The sequence below is a fragment of the Seriola lalandi genome, unplaced genomic scaffold (genome assembly GCF_002814215.2).
Source record: "Seriola lalandi dorsalis isolate HSWRI2012SDOR001 ecotype SW California unplaced genomic scaffold, Sedor1 jcf7180002054795, whole genome shotgun sequence".
Classification (NCBI taxonomy): domain Eukaryota; kingdom Metazoa; phylum Chordata; class Actinopteri; order Carangiformes; family Carangidae; genus Seriola; species Seriola lalandi.
The window spans coordinates 2,836,935-2,854,745 of NW_019525348.1; the positions used below are offsets into that span (position 1 = coordinate 2,836,935).

General features: G+C 39.6%; 1 protein-coding gene across 1 annotated transcript; it reads left to right on the top strand.

The window, feature by feature from the left end:
- The first annotated feature begins 759 nt into the window (after positions 1-759).
- Positions 760-17,606, top strand: rab11fip2 (RAB11 family interacting protein 2 (class I)). The gene is made up of 6 exons (XM_023425918.2): positions 760-918; positions 1,716-2,328; positions 5,548-5,954; positions 7,837-8,182; positions 10,359-10,431; positions 12,746-17,606. The coding sequence occupies exons 2-6, from the start codon at positions 1,976-1,978 to the stop codon at positions 12,968-12,970; spliced, it is 1,404 nt and encodes a 467-aa protein (XP_023281686.1). The 5' UTR covers positions 760-918; positions 1,716-1,975; the 3' UTR covers positions 12,971-17,606.
- The last annotated feature ends 205 nt before the right edge of the window (positions 17,607-17,811 follow it).

The following is a 17,811-nucleotide window of genomic DNA, read 5'->3' on the forward strand; positions in this document are numbered from 1 at the left end:
CATTATACTGTAATATTCACCTCGTGCTTATACCGATAGGGTGAGATCCACAAATGTATTAAACGCTATCTGACTCACATTTTTGCACAGCCTAATATTTCACTAAGCCTTAGCATTTCATTCAGAGATGTACTCCAGATAAGTGCAATAATCTCAGTTTGATGGATGGCCCAGCCGGAGCCTCAGGCCAGTGGTGTGTACATACTGCAGTGGTTGCTGCTGAACGATAAAACCAACATAGGCAGGTGTGTTTGGTTAAGATGCACTTGTCAAGAGGGGTGACAAGCATGTCTGTGTTCATTCAAGTGAACCCCTTATCTGCACCTCCATGTCCCACTCATGAGACAAAAGCACTTCCCATGTTTGTATGATTTACCTCTCAAGTAAAGTGCACCTCCGAGCGCACACACGCACACACGCACGTACATAACCATACCTTACAGAGGAGACCGTGCTAGCTATATGTTATATATCCTCTCATTACTACTTACTCCGCAACTCAAAACAGTAGAATACATCATTTGTCTTTTTATTTTGTGTTGCTTCTTTTCATTTATACATACGCAATTTTTATTAGTTTTTTTTTTTTTGGGGGGGGGGCTGTATTTAGTTGTTATGGTTTCTTGTCTATTTTATTACCTTTGTAGCCACTCTTCTTCGCGTGTTTATGCGTGAGCTCGTACGTCACCTTTTTTACATTCAGAACAGTTTCACCGGCGTTAAGCGGAAGTGACGACACATCAGGAAGTAAAGCTCGCCGCTGGCCGACAGCAGTGAATAGCAATGGACAGCAACAGCAACAACTAACATTAGTTGGCGTTTGTCTCAGAAGCCGCCGCCTGAATGTATATGTGAAGCCTGTCCCTGATGAGGTGAATTGCTGAATGTCCTTCTAGAGTCGCTGAAAATGACACCGAGGTAAGCAGCTGTGTGTGTGAAGATCTGTGTGCTTGCTAGCTCTGTAGCTAGCCGCATGTAGCTAACATTAACCTGCAGTCTGAACGAAAGAGAGAAAAAAGCCTAATGTTAACCTCATAAATAAGTCTCTTGAATGCATGAGTGGACTGTAGCAGTCAGCTGCGCTCGTCATGAGGAAACCTGTGGAGAGATGCTCACTTAAAGGGAATTACACTACAGTAAAAAGCATGTAGCTGTATCAGTTCTGTAATATACAGGCGAGCTTTCTAAGTTTTTTCTTTAAGCTGAAAAGCAGAGACAGTAGACTGTATGGGTCATCTAGAGATAAAAACCTGGAGCTGCTCTTAGGCACTGAATAAAGACTCTTTGACAGCACTCCTGGTCATTGTACTGCAATATTCTTAATCTCAACCAGAAGAAATGTATGCAAATGAATTAATTTGGAATTAATGCTATGCAACAGTCATGCTCTCAGCCCACTGGGTCCGTCACTAATTCAGTGACAATGACACCAAAATGTGTCACTGGATGAGATCATCTGTTTCTGTCTTGATATTTAGGGAGACAGACACATATATATCAATACTATACAAAATCATATAGTAATATCTAATTTTAGTTTTAATCTTCATATTTCTTGAAATTAAATACAAACAAATGTAGGTTTAAGTGGCTGTCATCAAATCAGACTGAAATCATTAGCTAGTTTAATATCAACGCTCCCTGTGTGCCCACATGAGTCATGTCCTTGTTCTGGGAAAGACAGTGATGCTCCTTTTCTTTCTGTGTTTTTCCAGATGACTTACCAGTGGCTTGGACATCTGTGATTTGGCAGAAGATGAGGCTTGCTCAGTTTGTCAGACTTGTCATTGCTTGTAATGATTCCTAATGTATGCACAAACCACACTGACATGGACAGCAAACTATAGTGAATCGTGACTGTTGCTTTTTGCACATCACACATTCACACTCACACTCACTCACACACACACACCAACTATATAAATTATCATTTAGCTTGTTTTGAATGGCTCTCAGTAAATAAACGGTGCTGACAATGTCACTGGGTGAGCAGTCTCAAAAGTGGTTTCCAACCCATGTCCAAGCCACTGTTCTTCAAGCAAACGGTTTACAGCCCAAGGGCAAAAATGGCACCAATGATGCCTACACCATCATTCAGCTGGGCAAGGAAAAGTACTCGACGTCGGTGGCGGAGAAAACGCTCAGTCCTGTCTGGAAAGAAGAAGCCTCCTTTGAATTGCCTGGTCTACTTTTGGAGGGCAACCCAGAAGTATATGAACTCTGCCTTATCGTGATGCACCGGTCCTTGGTCGGGATGGACAAGTTCCTGGGTCAGAGGTCCATCAACCTTAATGAAATCTTTGATAACAAGGAGCGTAAGAAAACTGAGTAAGTATCATATACTGTAGCAGGAAAGTACCAGATGTCACCTCAAGGCACATAATTTAACAACAAACCATACATCTAGACCACCAATCCAAAATTAAGATACACGAATACCTGCTGCAAAATTCTCACCATAATTCTTTTTTGCCAACACCAACTTGTTTTGGGAAGATACAAAACGATATGACAATCATAACAGGGCAGCATTAAATCAGTCAGTCAAAATGAAAAATTAGATTTAGTTTGCTACCATTAATGAACTGTAATCTGTCTAAAGTCATTGCAGTGCCATTAGTTCACGATATTACACCAGCTAAATGTCAAGTAATTGACATTTGGACACTGGGACAAATCTGCTGTAGTTGAGTTTCCCTGATTGAAACTTGAATTTTGATATTGTAAATTTCATACTGGGTCTTTAGCATCACATATACAGTATTTGATATCTTATGTAATGATTATTTATAACATTCAAGTTCAGTTCAGTGCCAGCTCACAGTCATGTATCAGTGCGTTGGTGGAACAGACTTTTAAGAGGAAGTGGAAAATATTTGCTGAAAGTCATACGTTGATTACAGAGTGGGATATATTAGTTGCTACACATTGTCACATTCACACACATGCCGTTTCCATATGAGCCTACATATGTGGACCTAATGACAGTGTGTTGAGTTGTGTTCGTTACATTCTGTACTCTGTACTCTCAAATAGGTTGATGACCTAAATTGAGCTATTTTTTTTTTTTTACACCACATGATTAACATACCACTGCATTGTCCTTTATTCTCTCTATGTTGCTGTTTTATATGATTGATCCATTTCACTTTAAAGACCAGCAGTAAATTGTTTGTAATCCAGTAGGTGAACTGGAAACAGGCGCATCAGATTTTTTTCTTCTTCAGCTTTGAACTATCTAACACACCTGTCACAGATGAGGTGGAACAAACATCACAGATTGGTTGAGCTTTAGTTTTTCCATCTTGTTGATCATCTATTGTTCGAGGCTTAGCAATGAATTTGCCTACATTGTTGAAAGATTATTTCACTGACATGGTGAGTGCCAGTTGGCCTAACAGAAACTAGTAGAGCTGGCCAAACATGTCTACTTAGTCACTCCTATGCATAAACTTGTTTTCAAAGGTGAATATGGTATTTTCTTCACAAGCAAAAGGAGCTGTGTTTGAATGTTGGCGTGTTCAGTTAAGAGTTCACTTGTTCTCCTTGTTTTATTTTTATCTGAATGCTCTCAGTGTCTTCCTTAACCCAAAAAGACTAAGAGTCAGATGAAGTGGAGACTCTTCACTTGCATACTGAGTGTGATTTTGGTGAACAGTAGTGGGTGTCATCTAACTGAGTCAGACCTCTCTTAAACAGGCTGATTTGTCTATACTGTTTATCTACCTCACGCCCAGGGCTTGCTAGAAGAAGGTTTGTCCCTTTGTGAAGTTACTGAATAAGAGGCTTGAACAGAAAGAGAAAATGAATAAATCTACACTAAACTAAACCAACATACTGTACGTACCATCACATCTTGGGGATGTTGATCCTTACAAGTCCAGCACACACACGTTTCTTAAATCTACATTAAGAAAACAGGAACAGAATTAGCAAACTGGATCTGGTGCTAATTAGCTCACTGCACATTTCAACATGGAAAGACATCAGCACACTTCCTGTTCGTCCATCAGGGGGGAGAATCACAATATGTTATAATCAGTGTGGATGGGTTTTATTTGTTTTAGGTGCCTGAGCCGATGCATCTTGAGGCCGTGCACTTTTTCAGCAGTGGTTCTGTAATGGATATACCCGTGTTGCTTGTTGGCCTAATCCCACACTGCAGGCATACTTGACAATGATGCTGGGACCCTCGATACTATATCCACACTCCACTGTGGGTCTGTGTTCACTGCGGGCCCATCTGCAATGTTTTTGAACTGACATATTGGGGAGGAAAGCCCGTCTTGATATCTGAGTAGGCAGCCCATAATTATCGCACACCTGTGTTTGTTGATTGTGAGGAGTTTCCCAGCGGTCCGGGCCCGAGTGGGAGGATTGTGGTTCCAAGCGCACGGAGGTTTATCTTGGCCTTGAGACACACGTGAGGTGCAGCTCCGGCCCCACGGCAGCGGCATGCTGTGGCTGCTGATCAGACTGAGAACGGTGCGCAGCCTGGGAATTAGACCCAGCAAGGCCTTTCATGACTGTGCTCCTGGGCCACGAGCTCGACGGTTTAGAATAGCGTTCAACAGCTGCGGTTTTTAAAAGGCCAATACCAAGACCTTTTTTTCTTTTTTTTTTTTTCTTTTTTTTGGATTGAACTGATAACTGATACTTCATGCTGGAATTCAAGGGATTCTACAAATCTCCATTTACATCCAGGAAGTAATATCAGTAATTATATTAAAACAAATAAGATCATGCAAAGATGTTTTCAGTTCAAGGGTTGTCCATTAGATTGAAAATGTTACATACGGTAATGGTGTGCAGGCCAGTATTTAGAATACAGCCACATTTCTTAGATTTACATTGACTGATTTACAGTTTATTCATCTTATTGCTGTTTTCCTGTAGGACATTGTCATAAGCCCTATAACATAGTGGATATGTATTATTAGCATATACGAACTGTTGGGTTGCCATGCGACATGGCTTTGCAGTTTCCCCAATTGCTTGTTGTTGCATTTCTGAACAAAGGCCAGATTTGTGCAAATGCCACTTCATTTCGCTCAGAGTGAAGGCATAAATCCCATTACTTCCAGTTGAAAAAGCAGAGAGGTTAAACAAATAGAAGCTCAAAAGCAGCCTGAAATGGTCTATATTATTCAGCAGCATCCCGTTTCTAACGTTCAATTTGCAAAGAATAATGTTTATCCTCTGTGTGATAAATTGTATTCTCACTTGTGTCAGAAAAAGTTAAAGTCAGATTTAAGCCCCTGCGTTTGTGTGTAGCTTTTGGATTAGTCTGCTCAAATTAGCCTTTTCACTGGTGTCCACAAAGAAGTAGGTAGAGCACATTAGAAAGGATGTGGGCTATTTCTTCCATTTGTCATATTGTTTGATAGTGTAAGGACTTTTACTGCATTTTGACTTTGTATACCTGTCTTCCTGAATGATGCTGAATTATGTGTAATCAACTCACAACATTTTCATAAATCCTGTTCTTTTTATATAAATTGCCTTGTTGAATTTGCTCAGCCTAAGCTTTCTCCTCTCTCATTACAGCTGGTATTCCTTGGAGTCAAAGCCGGGGAAAAAGAGGAAAGAACGAGGCCGCATCCAAGTCAGCATTCAGTTCATGAGGAACAACATGACGGCCAGCATGTTCGACCTCTCCATGAAGGAGAAGCCCCGCTCGCCTTTTTCCAAACTGAAGGACAAAATGAAGGGTCGCAAACACGACAGTGGCTTTGGTGACACATCTTCAGCCATCCTGCCTCGCTCTGCCGTGTGTGACGCGGAGCCCAGCCGTCAGGCCTTTGCCCCAGACCTACAACCTCAGCCTGAAGCAAAGGTCAAGAGACCATTACTCGCTGGGGCCCATAAACTATCTGCAGCCCATTCCATGTCGGACCTCATTGGGACCCATTTTCGACCTAAGCTGGACTCCATGAACTCCATAGAAGAGAGTGGTGAGGACCAAAGCTATTTTTTTTTCAGATTTTGATTGTTATGTATGTATGTTATGTTTGCCTCTTTAGGTACAGCAGGTGAACTTTCATCACTGCTTGTCACATGTCTGCAGAGGATTGACAGGGTTTTTGAAATAACACCAAATGATGTCTCTTTACCAAATGAAGTCATTGTTGATCATCTCATACTTTCATTCAAGGATGGAGGACAGTGGTATAAGCAAGAGACTGGTGTCTCAAAAATTTCAGCTATGTGTGAAGGATAAAAGGCCTTGTTGTCATACACTGAAATGAGAGAGAAGTGTTATAACACAACTGCAGTATGGTTTCCTCTTCTCCTGTGTTTTATTTGAAGTTGATCCATAAGAAGATACATTTGTGGTTTTAAGAACCAAAAACCATCTCAGTGTAGTTTTACATCTCCTCTCTCAGGCTTCTCTCTGGAGCTCTAGTAACAACAGGTCAGTGAGCCAATCAGAAGAGAGGAGGCTACGAGCCTCTCTTCTGATTGGTTGACTGTTTCCTGAGGGACTGAATAAAAATATAGTAGGTTTCATGTAAACACTCAGAGAAACCAAATCCTGCAAGGTTGAATGGTGGGCCCAGGTGGGCGGGGCTTGGGGCATGGTTGAGAGCAGTGACTGCTTTGTTGTGACATCACAAAGTTTCAGAAGTTTCTGAATACAGGCTGTGTGCATTTCTCTGTGGAGTGAGTACTTTGATACTTTCACAGTATTAATATAGAACCTAGACCTGCTTTATAATCAAACTACACATGGACATCTACCTTTATACTATGTGGGGCCTTTAACACCATTTTTTCTTGTTTACCTGTTCTAAATTAAGTATCTTAGCCTTATTTACTTGTGACTGCTGTACTGTTAATGTGGGATGCTTTTGCAATTTCCAGTGGCCATCAGTAGGGGTCAATAGTAGTCACAAAGCTAGAGGGATATACAGTGTATATAAAGATATTGACAGTACAAGGTATGTAAACCTATATATAAAGGTATAGTAATTTTTGTACCAGTCTGCAGTCTTTGTAGATCTCTGTTGCTGACCAGTATAAAACTGACCCCTCCTGCTACCCTATCCCTACTGAGATGTCTCTAAAAAATCTCTAAGAATATTTTTCTGGTGATGTCATTATTCTGGTCAGGTATTGATTAGCAACCCTAAAGTTTCAATATGGTCATTTTCAAACAGCACAGTTCATAATTTTGCCAAGCAATGGCGCAATCAATCAGGCAACAATCTGATTTGTCTTATATTCATTACCAACAACCCAAATTCTGGTCTCTAAATGTACAAATAATCACAAAAGGAAATAGATAAGCATTATTCAACTCACTGCCGACTATCTTGACTTCCAGATCTCCACCGCACAGATGTCTGAGGCAGTAACAGTACAATGATTATGACTTTATCTTACAAGCTACTTTGTGAACATTCAGTTTGGCATGCTGGAGAGAGGAAATTAGCCAAGGTTGTGAAGGTAGGAGGCACACAATTGCAGATTTGGAGGGTATAAATAATATAACAAGCTGTCCTAAATTACTGCTCCAAATGAAATGTTTCTTTTGTGGTGTGGAATTAGTTGGAGAAGTGTCAAGGCCAGCTTGAAAAATAACATGAGTAAACACTTAGGCACAACACAAAGTGGAGATCTTTACTTGTTCTTTTATTTGTGTCAGACAGTTCAAAGTGTTTAAATCATTAAATCAGGGATTGTTTTGGGTAAAATCATCATAAATCCTCCCATTGAAAAACAATTACATATTTTGCCTTTATAAAGATTGTGATTATTTCTTTCCATAGATATTTGTTTATTGCAGCTCCATCAGTTGATGTAATACTTTTGGTTTCCCCTGGGGGAGTACAGGTGGACCTCACAGGCGTTCCCAGAGCGAGGTGCCAGGCTATCAGGACGGTGAGGCACACAGTGACCCTTTCACTGATATCAGTGACACCCTGCCACAGAAGTATGCCACGCTCCCACGCAACCGCAACCCATTTGAGGGGGAGCACGGGCAGCTGTGGGACCGCGCAGAGCGGAAGGAGAAAAAGGAGAAGGTCAGCCTCCTGGAACGAGTGACGGGAAAGAAGGAGGGCCGCAAGACCAGCAACGGGGGGCGATCGGGCAGCTCTGGAGACCTGCGTTCCCCCAACCCTTTCAGTGGTGACTCACAAGCAGACACTAACCCGTTCAGCTCCAATTACAAAGCCAGGTAATTTCCTGTTTTGTTTACTCTGTGTGGTTCATCAAAATGAAAAAACACATCACACAGTATTGCTCCAGTACATCACACTCTATTTACCTCACAAAACATTTCCAGCTGTCTCTCCTTCATCAGGGTGCTGCCTTAGGTTGTTTCTGGTTTCCTTAATCCCAAATATCCCAATCAGTGATTGATCCCTAAATCACCATAGATACCTAGTACATAAAACAAGAGCATTTCAGTTTTGTCTAACAATATATTATTATTACTCTTACTCTTCTTGAATACAGAATAGTACAATATAAATATAAATGACAAAAAAAATAAAATTATAGCCATCTTTTCAGAATATAATTTATCAAATAAAAACTTAACTAGAGATATACCAATTGATCAGCTGGTGATTGGAAAAGGCTGGTTGTCAGCATGATGGGCTATGATTGGTTACGACCTATCAGTCTAAGATATCTGATTCTGTGCCGGTCAAATTTACACTCATACGCCTCTTAATGGTTCATGTTTCACACACAACAGCACAGACGCAACATGCTGTCGGCGTAGAAAATGCAAAGTTCGCAATTTGGAATAGGAACAACCACAAAAACATTTGGAACAACAAACTTAATCGGACACATGAAAACACCATCGCCTGCTGAACATGTCCAGTTTTAAGAAGCTAGCAAAGATAAAGCGACTAAAACTAGAGCCACACTGGTGACCTCACCTGTGCATGACGGCTACCTCACTGAGCTGCTGCTGTGGCTCGCACACGTGTGTCCACACCGCCAGTGTTGCTGTAGTGACTTGGATGATGGCCCTCAGTAATAATTAGAATTTTATTGTGATCAGAAAGCAGTCACATGATTTTTATTTACCCTCATTCCAAGAGTGAGAAAGTGAGCTTTCCCTTCACCGAGTGATTTAATAGTAAATAATCAATGTTTTATTATGAACATACAGTTCCATTGTCCATTAAAGAAACGTAAAAAAATGTTTGTGTAGCTGTCAATCATAGTTCAGTGCGTCTCTAATCTTAACCCGTCGATGGTTAAAAAAGTTGAATATCCGTTTGTCGACACAAATGAACAAATTCTTTAGTCTTTCAACCTAATTTTTCAAAACACCACAGACTCAAATTACTCTCATCTTTTAAATAAATGTCAAGTTGTTCTCAAATGTGTCTGCTCTTTGAGAAAATATATAATCCAGAGACGCTACAAAAATGGCTTCATGTCCAGTTCCTCATTTAAACTTCTTGGACACTCGGTTTAGAGTCTTGGAAACTTCCCCTTGAAGGAGCAGCTTCTCTAAATGTCCCTCTCTGCTCCACATAGATGTACAGTAAACACTCATGTGTTTAAAGTTGTCTTTTGTTTTCATTCATGATCATTTATTAACAGCTGCCAGGTTTGGCTTTGATGTATGTCAACAATCAACAGTTTATTTTGAACTGGTTCATACTTTGCAGGATGTGTGTGACTAAGAAACAGAAGGAACTTCCTAATTAGCTCCACTGAAATATCAGTTTCTTCCATGCCTTAAATTTAGCCTCCATCTGCGTACATGTGTAGCATATCATCACTGTATGTTCTCCATCCTTTTCCATAAATATCTCACAATCCCAAAATGTGATCTGGCTCGCCCATGGGACAACCACTGTGCTGCAGGATATTGGTTACTGCATTCTTGTAAAGTTTCAAATACCTTGTTGATTGAAATGTACGATCTGATACACCCCCCCCCCTTCTCTCTCTCCTAAGTATTGTTGTTCAAACATGTCCACAGAGCCAGTTACATCTATTTCCTGTGTTACATAAAGAGTTGGTGAGCGCTGTGGCTAAGTTCTGGTTTATCAGTGGAAGGTGTCATTAGAGGCTCTTTAGAGAGCCTGGGCTTGATAACAGAGCCCTCTGAGCTATAGTAATGAGATCCTCTGCAGAGATAGACCACCCAATTAACCACTTATCTCTGTAGGCACTAGTCCATCATCTTTACTGCTGCCTTTGTCATGCAGTAGCTCACTGGTCATTTATAATGTGGTGCACGGATATAAAAAGGTGCTTCAAAGTACAATATTTATTGATGAAACATTTTCTCTCTTCACCATATTCTCTTAAATGTCCGAATCTGCCTCAGAGCTTCTGTATTAGTATGAATGCTGACTTTCTATTTGATTTCTTCACAGTGATAAAAAGTCAACAGGAAAGGAAGACATCGCCTTTGGCCAGAAGAAGAAGGACATCTACAGCAAGAAAAAAGTAAGAGAGGCAGTACAACCCTTGTTGCAAAAGCTGACAGTCGCTTGATATCGTCACACATTGTCAGTTTTACCTGACATTGATTGAGATGGAAAAAAAAAAAAGTGACCTCAAGCTGTGACATTACTTCCTTTGCAGCGTTGTGTATATTTTTAATTGAGAACTCAAAGTTTCATTTGACGCAGCAGCTGGTGGCATTGATCTCTGAGGCCTCTGGAAATTCAGATGTGCCATTCAACTAATTAGCAGCTGCACACATTGGTCATCATGTCTGATCCGATCATAATCTGAAGTGGTGTGAAATTTCAGTCTATAAGGTCAGTCATAGTGGTGGGCTGCACTGATTCTGTAATTGGAATTTTTTGTTGTTGTTGTTGATAAAAGGCAAGGAAATTTAGTTTGATTTTCTTTTTTTAATGATTATTACATCATTTGTACATGATGTTTTACCCTTTGTTGTTTTTTTCTTTAAATTCTTTTTTGCACTTCCAATTTGAAAAAGGAAATTCGTAGACTATTACACAGCAAAATTGGGATTTACGAAGGAGCAGTGGGAGCAGTAGCTTAAGTGACGCCTAAATGAGAAAGAGAATGCTGATAATGGCTTTCCTCACCTTTCTTTGTGGGTGTTGAGGGCTGTCGGTATCCACACGTGCCCCCGTGCATGCCGCAGTGCCTCGCAGAAATGGCAGCTCCCATTTCCTCTGCTTCAAGGCCCTAATTAACCACATGCAGGGGGAGGGGGGGAGTGGAGGGAGGGAGGGCAGTGAGAGATTTCAAAGGACTGAGCTTTTAGATTCTCAAAGCTGAGCTCATTAGAAACTGTAATGACACAACTGGAGAATGCCAAGTGTGCGCCTTATCTTCTCCCCACTACTGATCGCAGAAAAATGGTCATCATTACTTTGCCAGTTCATGGTCATTTCCAGGCCTTTGTCACCAGCCACTAAAGCTCCTGATTATTATGCTGTGTGTGTATTTGTGTGTGTGAGAGAGAGAGAGAGGGAGAGCAAGAGAGTGTGTGTACGCTTGTATGTGAAACCAACATTCACTTCCATATGGCTGTCAGTTCTGTTATTGCCTCTCAGATGGCTTAAGCGCAGTATCTTTCAGTAAGATGCCTTTTTTGTATTGTGTGTGTGTGTGTGTGTGTGTGTGTGTGTGTGTGTGTGTGTGTGTGTGAGGAATAGGTTACTGAGCTCTGTTCTTGAAACCCTCCTTACATTGGACATTTAATCTCTGTGGCAAATATTTCATTTTGGTTTGTGTCGCCCCACAGTAGCCTCTGTGCTGTTAGAAGCGATAAGATACCTGGTAAGCAGTCCCGCTCCAGGTCTTTCCGCATTGTCTTTAGCCAGCAGTAGAAGCTTGAATGGTGCATGGGAGTGGAAGCTGATAAGTGTGGTATTTTAAACAGGGTGAAGGCTTTGCTGCTCTATCCGTTCGGGGGAGGATGCCCAGCACTGAAGCGATAAAGTGGTCCCTCATTAAAAACGATTACAGCTCCTCTCGTACCCGCGCAATATGATCTGCACATACCGTACCACACTGCTCTGTCCAAATAGATTGTCCTCAAAGAGCAAAGCTGGGCTTGGGTTGCATCCTTATTTTGGTATTTATTAGCCTGACATTTAATTGCAGAAATGTGCAGCCTGGCATTTCCCCCCTCAAAACAAAGATTCCTTTTTTTTTGTTGTTTTTTTCTTCTTTTTTTTTCCTTTTTCTTTTTTTTGTTTTTTTTGGGAGGGGGGGGGCTTTGTTGTTAAGTTCTGGCAGCCTGTCAGGCGATTTTGTAGTCTCTGTAGTAAGAGAGGTCATACTTTCATACTTTTAGTAAAGAATAAGGAAAACAACTTTCTGAAGATGTTCGCTTCTAGCTGTAGTGTCCAAGTCAAATCCCATTAGTGCACTTAAACTGCTCTTGATTTGTTACAAACACTGTTAGACATCTGCCACAGAATTCAGTGACATGCAAGTGCTAAATCCCTGGAGAACAGTCTCATCTAACAACTCTCATTTAGCCTTTATTAGCAACAGATAACACGCGATAAACACATGTGAGTTTATGTCACATTAGGTTTACACGTCTAATTAGTAATTTTCTGTGTTGTGTTGTGAGCGATCTTTAAGGGTAGTTTCACTCCTGCCTCTGTTATCAGATGTGACACTTCATAGAAGATCATTCAACCATTTTAATCTAATTGTTCTCTAAACATATCCATGCACAATATGGAGCTTGTAGCCTTATAAAATCTGCTGGGGTTGAGCATTGACTTGTTTTGTGTATTTTTTTGTCTGTTTTTTGTTCTTCCAGGAGGTGACACAGGAAAGTGTGGCCGCCTATAGCAACTTATCCTTTGAGGAAGTTGTGCAGGAACTCATCAAGCAGAAAGAAATAGTGAAGAAGAAAGACGCCCACATCAGAGAGCTGGAGGACTACATCGATAACCTACTCGTACGTGTCATGGAGGAGACGCCGAGCATCCTACGGACACCGTATGAGCCCAAAAAGAAGGCGGGTAAACTTAGTAAAAAATAAAAAGAAGCAAAGAGACAGAGGATGAGAAGTTACTAATAAAGGTTTAGGTGTAGCTCGTGTATCAGTATCATATGTTAAAATAAGTTGGAACAAATGGGATTGATCAAAGCCAAATTTATGATTGAGCTATGTCTTCGCTTTAGAACATTTTCATTCAGTGGATGTAGTTTTTATAGTTAGTTTTTTTTGTTTTTTTTTGTTTAATCTTTTGGTTATTTTAGTACATGTTTCACGTCTCCTGTTTTTCTGTTTTAAAATTACCTTATGAATTCTTGTTGCGGTTCATTTTTAGGTAATTATCAGGGTACGTGAAGTTCAGTTGATACAAGTCAAATCAAACTCATTTTATTTTATTTTTTTTAAAGATGAATTATATTGAATGCACTTGAGGTCTGTTGCACACACAGCTGCCACCATCTGTCTAGAAGCTCTTAAGGTGCAAATGCAGCGACATTCATGTTTACCAGATGCTGCAGTCGCAGTTGTGTGCTGTTTGCTGAACGATGGTCAAGTGGTTGATAAGATGAAGCTGTAGGTTATTGTGTTTACACTCGAGCACAAGTCTTAAAGTCGCCACCTAACTGACCTGGACTCTGCTCTCACACCCAATACACTGAGTTCATTTATAGGTGTTCTTAGAAAGACTGGAAGAGAGTTACGGTAAGAAGTATCTGGGAGTCTGGTTTCCTTCTAGCTTACTGAATCACAAAAAAAAGAACAAAGATACATTCCTTTTATCAGTAACTGACTTTTCATTCATTCTTTATTTTATTTGTGACGACTATCATGTAGCTTTCTCAGACAGAGGGTCTCATATTCACTCGCTTGAGGTGAGCATTTTACTAACTTTAAGTGCAATAATTATGACTTAAGCATCTTGCGTTATGTTCTGCTGGTTATGTTCTTGTTTACATTTTAATCACACTCACTTTGAGTTGGGCTTATCACTTTATATTGATTTGATTCATTAGAAGAGCTCGGAGTTCTTTGTTACGACCTCACCTCACTCAATTCCTCCAAATACAAGTTAATGCTGAAGATTGTACAGATGGTACCAAGCTGCACATGTGGATATTTGCTGAACAATCTTTATTTATAAATATGTCATAGCTCATTTACTTATGAATGTTATTTTAATGTATTTGTAAGGTACTTTATGGTTGAAACGCTACAGTATCCCCACACCACCTCCCTCACCACATGTTTAATAACACTGTATAGTTAATGCAAATCGAAAAAAAACCACACTTTAGTATTCATGTATTAAGGACTCACTGATACACTTTCTATTGGCATGAATATGTTTACCTTTAATGAAAATTCAACTTCATTATGTACTGTGCCTCAGTATATTTGTATTTTTCTTTTTGTATTATCAAAGAGTTCAAATTCATCATATAAGATATGAGTGTGTTTTACCAGTTGACTCAGCACCAATGAGAATCTGTTCATTACTGTCGGAGGCAAATAACCAACAGCATTCAGGTCACAAATAACTGTTTTACTGCCTTGTCTTCATTTCACAGTTTTATGTCATCTCATATGTCGCCTCAATCTGTGAAGCTTATGTCATAACAACATATGTTGTTTCCATGTCAAACGGCGCTCCTCAGTTCTGTTAATTTCTCACTTTCTACCAAACAAATGCTGAGGTGAGCTGTTGGGCGGCTGTCGGATCGGATCGCACTGCTGGTACTGAAATTAATTGAATGACTACTTCTTCGGTTATAGCCTCAGAGAGAGGCCATTCCCTATTCCTGTGCTTGTAGTAGATGCTCAATAATAGTATAATCACTCACTGATGTTTAGGTTTACATGTTTAATTGTTTATTCCTATTTAATGGAAAGCAGCTTCATGTACAGTGTAAAATATGCTTTGTATTATCACAGTAACTGTCCTTTTACTCAAAGTTGCAAACCATTTTTAATGATATATCTCTATTAGGTGATGATCCACCTTGTCCTGTTGCTGGTATTAATTCTGGTATTTATATCTGTTTTGTAATTTCTTTCTAATCCCAAGTCTTCAGAATATCTGACCTTTACACTGTATGATACCAAATCACAGGTGAGACAAAGTGCTACATTGAATGTCGACAGTCAAAAACACTTACGTTTTCGTTTTTTCATGAATGTTGCACCATTCAGAAACACATTTGTCTTTGTTTTCTGCTGCTGTAGTTATTCTATCTGAAGGTATGTCATCTCTTTTGGACTTGAAACCTTAAAAAAAAAAAAATCTCTTGTTACTGAATGTACTCTGGTTAAATGTATAATGACATACAGTACACTAAGAAGGCCAATGAACCTCGCTTGCCTTTAAAGTATTTGGTGTATCCAAAGAGATCATTTCATGGGTGTTTTTTTTTTTTTTTTTTTTTTTCCTTCCTCTCTTCTTTGTGTTTAGTCGGACAAAACTCAGACAACGTTATTATGGACAAGAAGTGACTGTTGGTACATAAGATTTTGTGCGATGATGTGACACAGATGTTGGCAAATTCCTTTGTATTGGAAAAGATGATCTGATCTGCACATATTTTGTAAAGCCAAAAAATGTTTGAATCAGTTTGTAAAATCACGAGTATTATGAGACTAATTAAGAAGATATGTGGATAAGAGTCTGTTTTCCATTGTGGAAAAACTTCTCACTGAATGCCTTTCTACATGTGTTGAAGTGTAAACTCATGTCTGCTCATGTCACAGGCTTCACCAACCGATTCAACTAGTACTGTATTAGTAGTTAGCCAGTTGTCCATGGACCTTGCCAAGCTCTTCATACTTTAAAGGTGCATTGTGCATATAGTCACTTTGTAATATCACTTCACCTTCCTTGACTTTTTGCACATTTTGTCATGCTGTCAAAGTTTGGAAATGTGCTTCCTGAGGATTTATCCCGTCTGAGGTTCAGTCAAAGTAGGAGTTCATGTAAACAAAATTTCAAAACAAAAATTTTTTTTTTTTTTTTGATTTATGATACTCAGCCTTTTTAATGGTTTCTCTTTTCTTGCAAAGCAAAGCATGTATTTCTGGCAGTGACATTTTAGTTCAGGCCATGTTGTGTAATACTAGCACTGAGTATGGAACAGGTGATTTACACCCATGTCTACAATGTGCCCTCAAGCCCAGCTGCTTTGCTTGAATGATGAAATTACAAAAGATAAGGTCTGAGAACATTTATTGTTGAATACATTTGGACCCTGAGGTTATTTAGTTCAAATGAAAAATGAGGGGTGAGTACTTCAAATTAATTAATTTTGCCTGTCATGTTTTCTTTTAGCTTGATTGCTACGTTTGCTTTATGCTTTAATATAATTCGGTGCTTTGGTAAATGTCAGACTGAAACACAAATCTAAATGAAAAGCATTTTCAAATCATTTTTTTCAGCACAACGATGTAAAGGGGTACATTGCAAAAAAAAAAGAGCCTGCATCATTATTGTACTTCTTCCTTGCCTCTTTGCATAATATTTGTCATCCAATTAATGCCTATGTTTGAATATGCAAAGCACTCAAACTGCTTAGAGGCAAATGTTTCCTATAAAACTTGGCGATGGCCTGGGTCATTATTTAAGTTTATAAGGACAATGTTGCACATGCATTAAAGTAAATGTTGTAGGTGAATGTCCGCCCCATCCAAAAGACAGTGCAAGTCTATGGTGTTTTTTCCTCCCATGTTGACGAAGCATGCATTGAACCTTTTGACGAAGATGACATAAAGCTCAAGTCGGATCTCACAATCCTCCTCTGGCAGTCTTTTAAGTCTTCTACTGATACTATGATGCTGCTTGCCATAGGCCACATACAGCTGCCAGACACTAAGACTTAAGCCCCGGCTAAATCCCCTGACGGTGCTTGTAATGTGGCACACAGTTATGAAGGAAATGATGACTGTGTTTATAAAAGATCTTGCCAGTTAGCAAAGCTTCATTGAGTTTACAGAATTCTATGGAGGCTGGTGCACAGAGGCCAACACAATTAGACATAATGTGAGCTGAGGTTAGTGCCCCAACATGGTGAAGACCTAAAATGACATTTTGATACTTACTTCTTCTGAAGGTCGTCGACATGTTCTGAGTCTCTCGGCTCATTCAGGCACATGCCTTGTGATGTGTTTGGACTATTGTCTTTCTGCATGTCAATCAAATTTTTTGATCATGTAACACTTCTTATAATTACCAAATTATATGGCATCTTCCTGATCTATAAACCATTAATTCCACTGAAGTGGGTTCATTTTCATCAACTCTCATCACACAAACCTATTGTAATGTATTTAACTCAGAACTGTACTGTGTGTAAGTTGGTTAAGAAATGTACTTTCATACCTGGATGTTTGGGGACAAGAATGTATGGCTTTTATATTATTGTAGTTCTGGAAACACACTGGGGTCTAGATGATGTATGTATTGAACAGTATAATGCTGTTAATGGTGATTGTATGTGCCAACAAACGCACTGAGTCATAAGAATTTGGTGATGCATTTCTTCATATTCACCCATTCTCAATGTCCTACAGTTTGCAACAATGACTTTTAGATATTGTCATCACTATCATTATAATCAAATTCCAATGTTTCACTGGATGTACTTTGAAAGGCGTGTATTGTCCTTCTCAATACACTCACTGTAAATGAAAACTGCTGTTTTGTTGTTGTCATTCTCTCTCGCTCTCTTTTTTTTTTTTTCAGTCAGAAAGATCAAACGGCTGTAAAAACATTTGAACCACGAATGAAATGTGAATTTATATAACTAGTGTCCTCACAGATGTGTTTAACCAAACACTGCAGTGTAAATCTGATGCAAAGTGGATTCCTGTTCCTTTCGTTTAACACCTGCCCTATC

What these genes read in the sequence shown, in the direction of transcription:
- rab11fip2 (XM_023425918.2), top strand. Translation starts at nt 1,976, where the DNA reads ATGTCACTGGGTGAGCAGTCTCAAAAGTGGTTTCCAACCCATGTCCAA. An exon ending in GAACTCCATAGAAGAGAGTG is followed by an intron (nt 5,955 to 7,836) that starts GTGAGGACCAAA and finishes GGGGGAGTACAG; the next exon opens with GTGGACCTCACAGGCGTTCC. An exon ending in AGCTCCAATTACAAAGCCAG is followed by an intron (nt 8,183 to 10,358) that starts GTAATTTCCTGT and finishes ATTTCTTCACAG; the next exon opens with TGATAAAAAGTCAACAGGAA.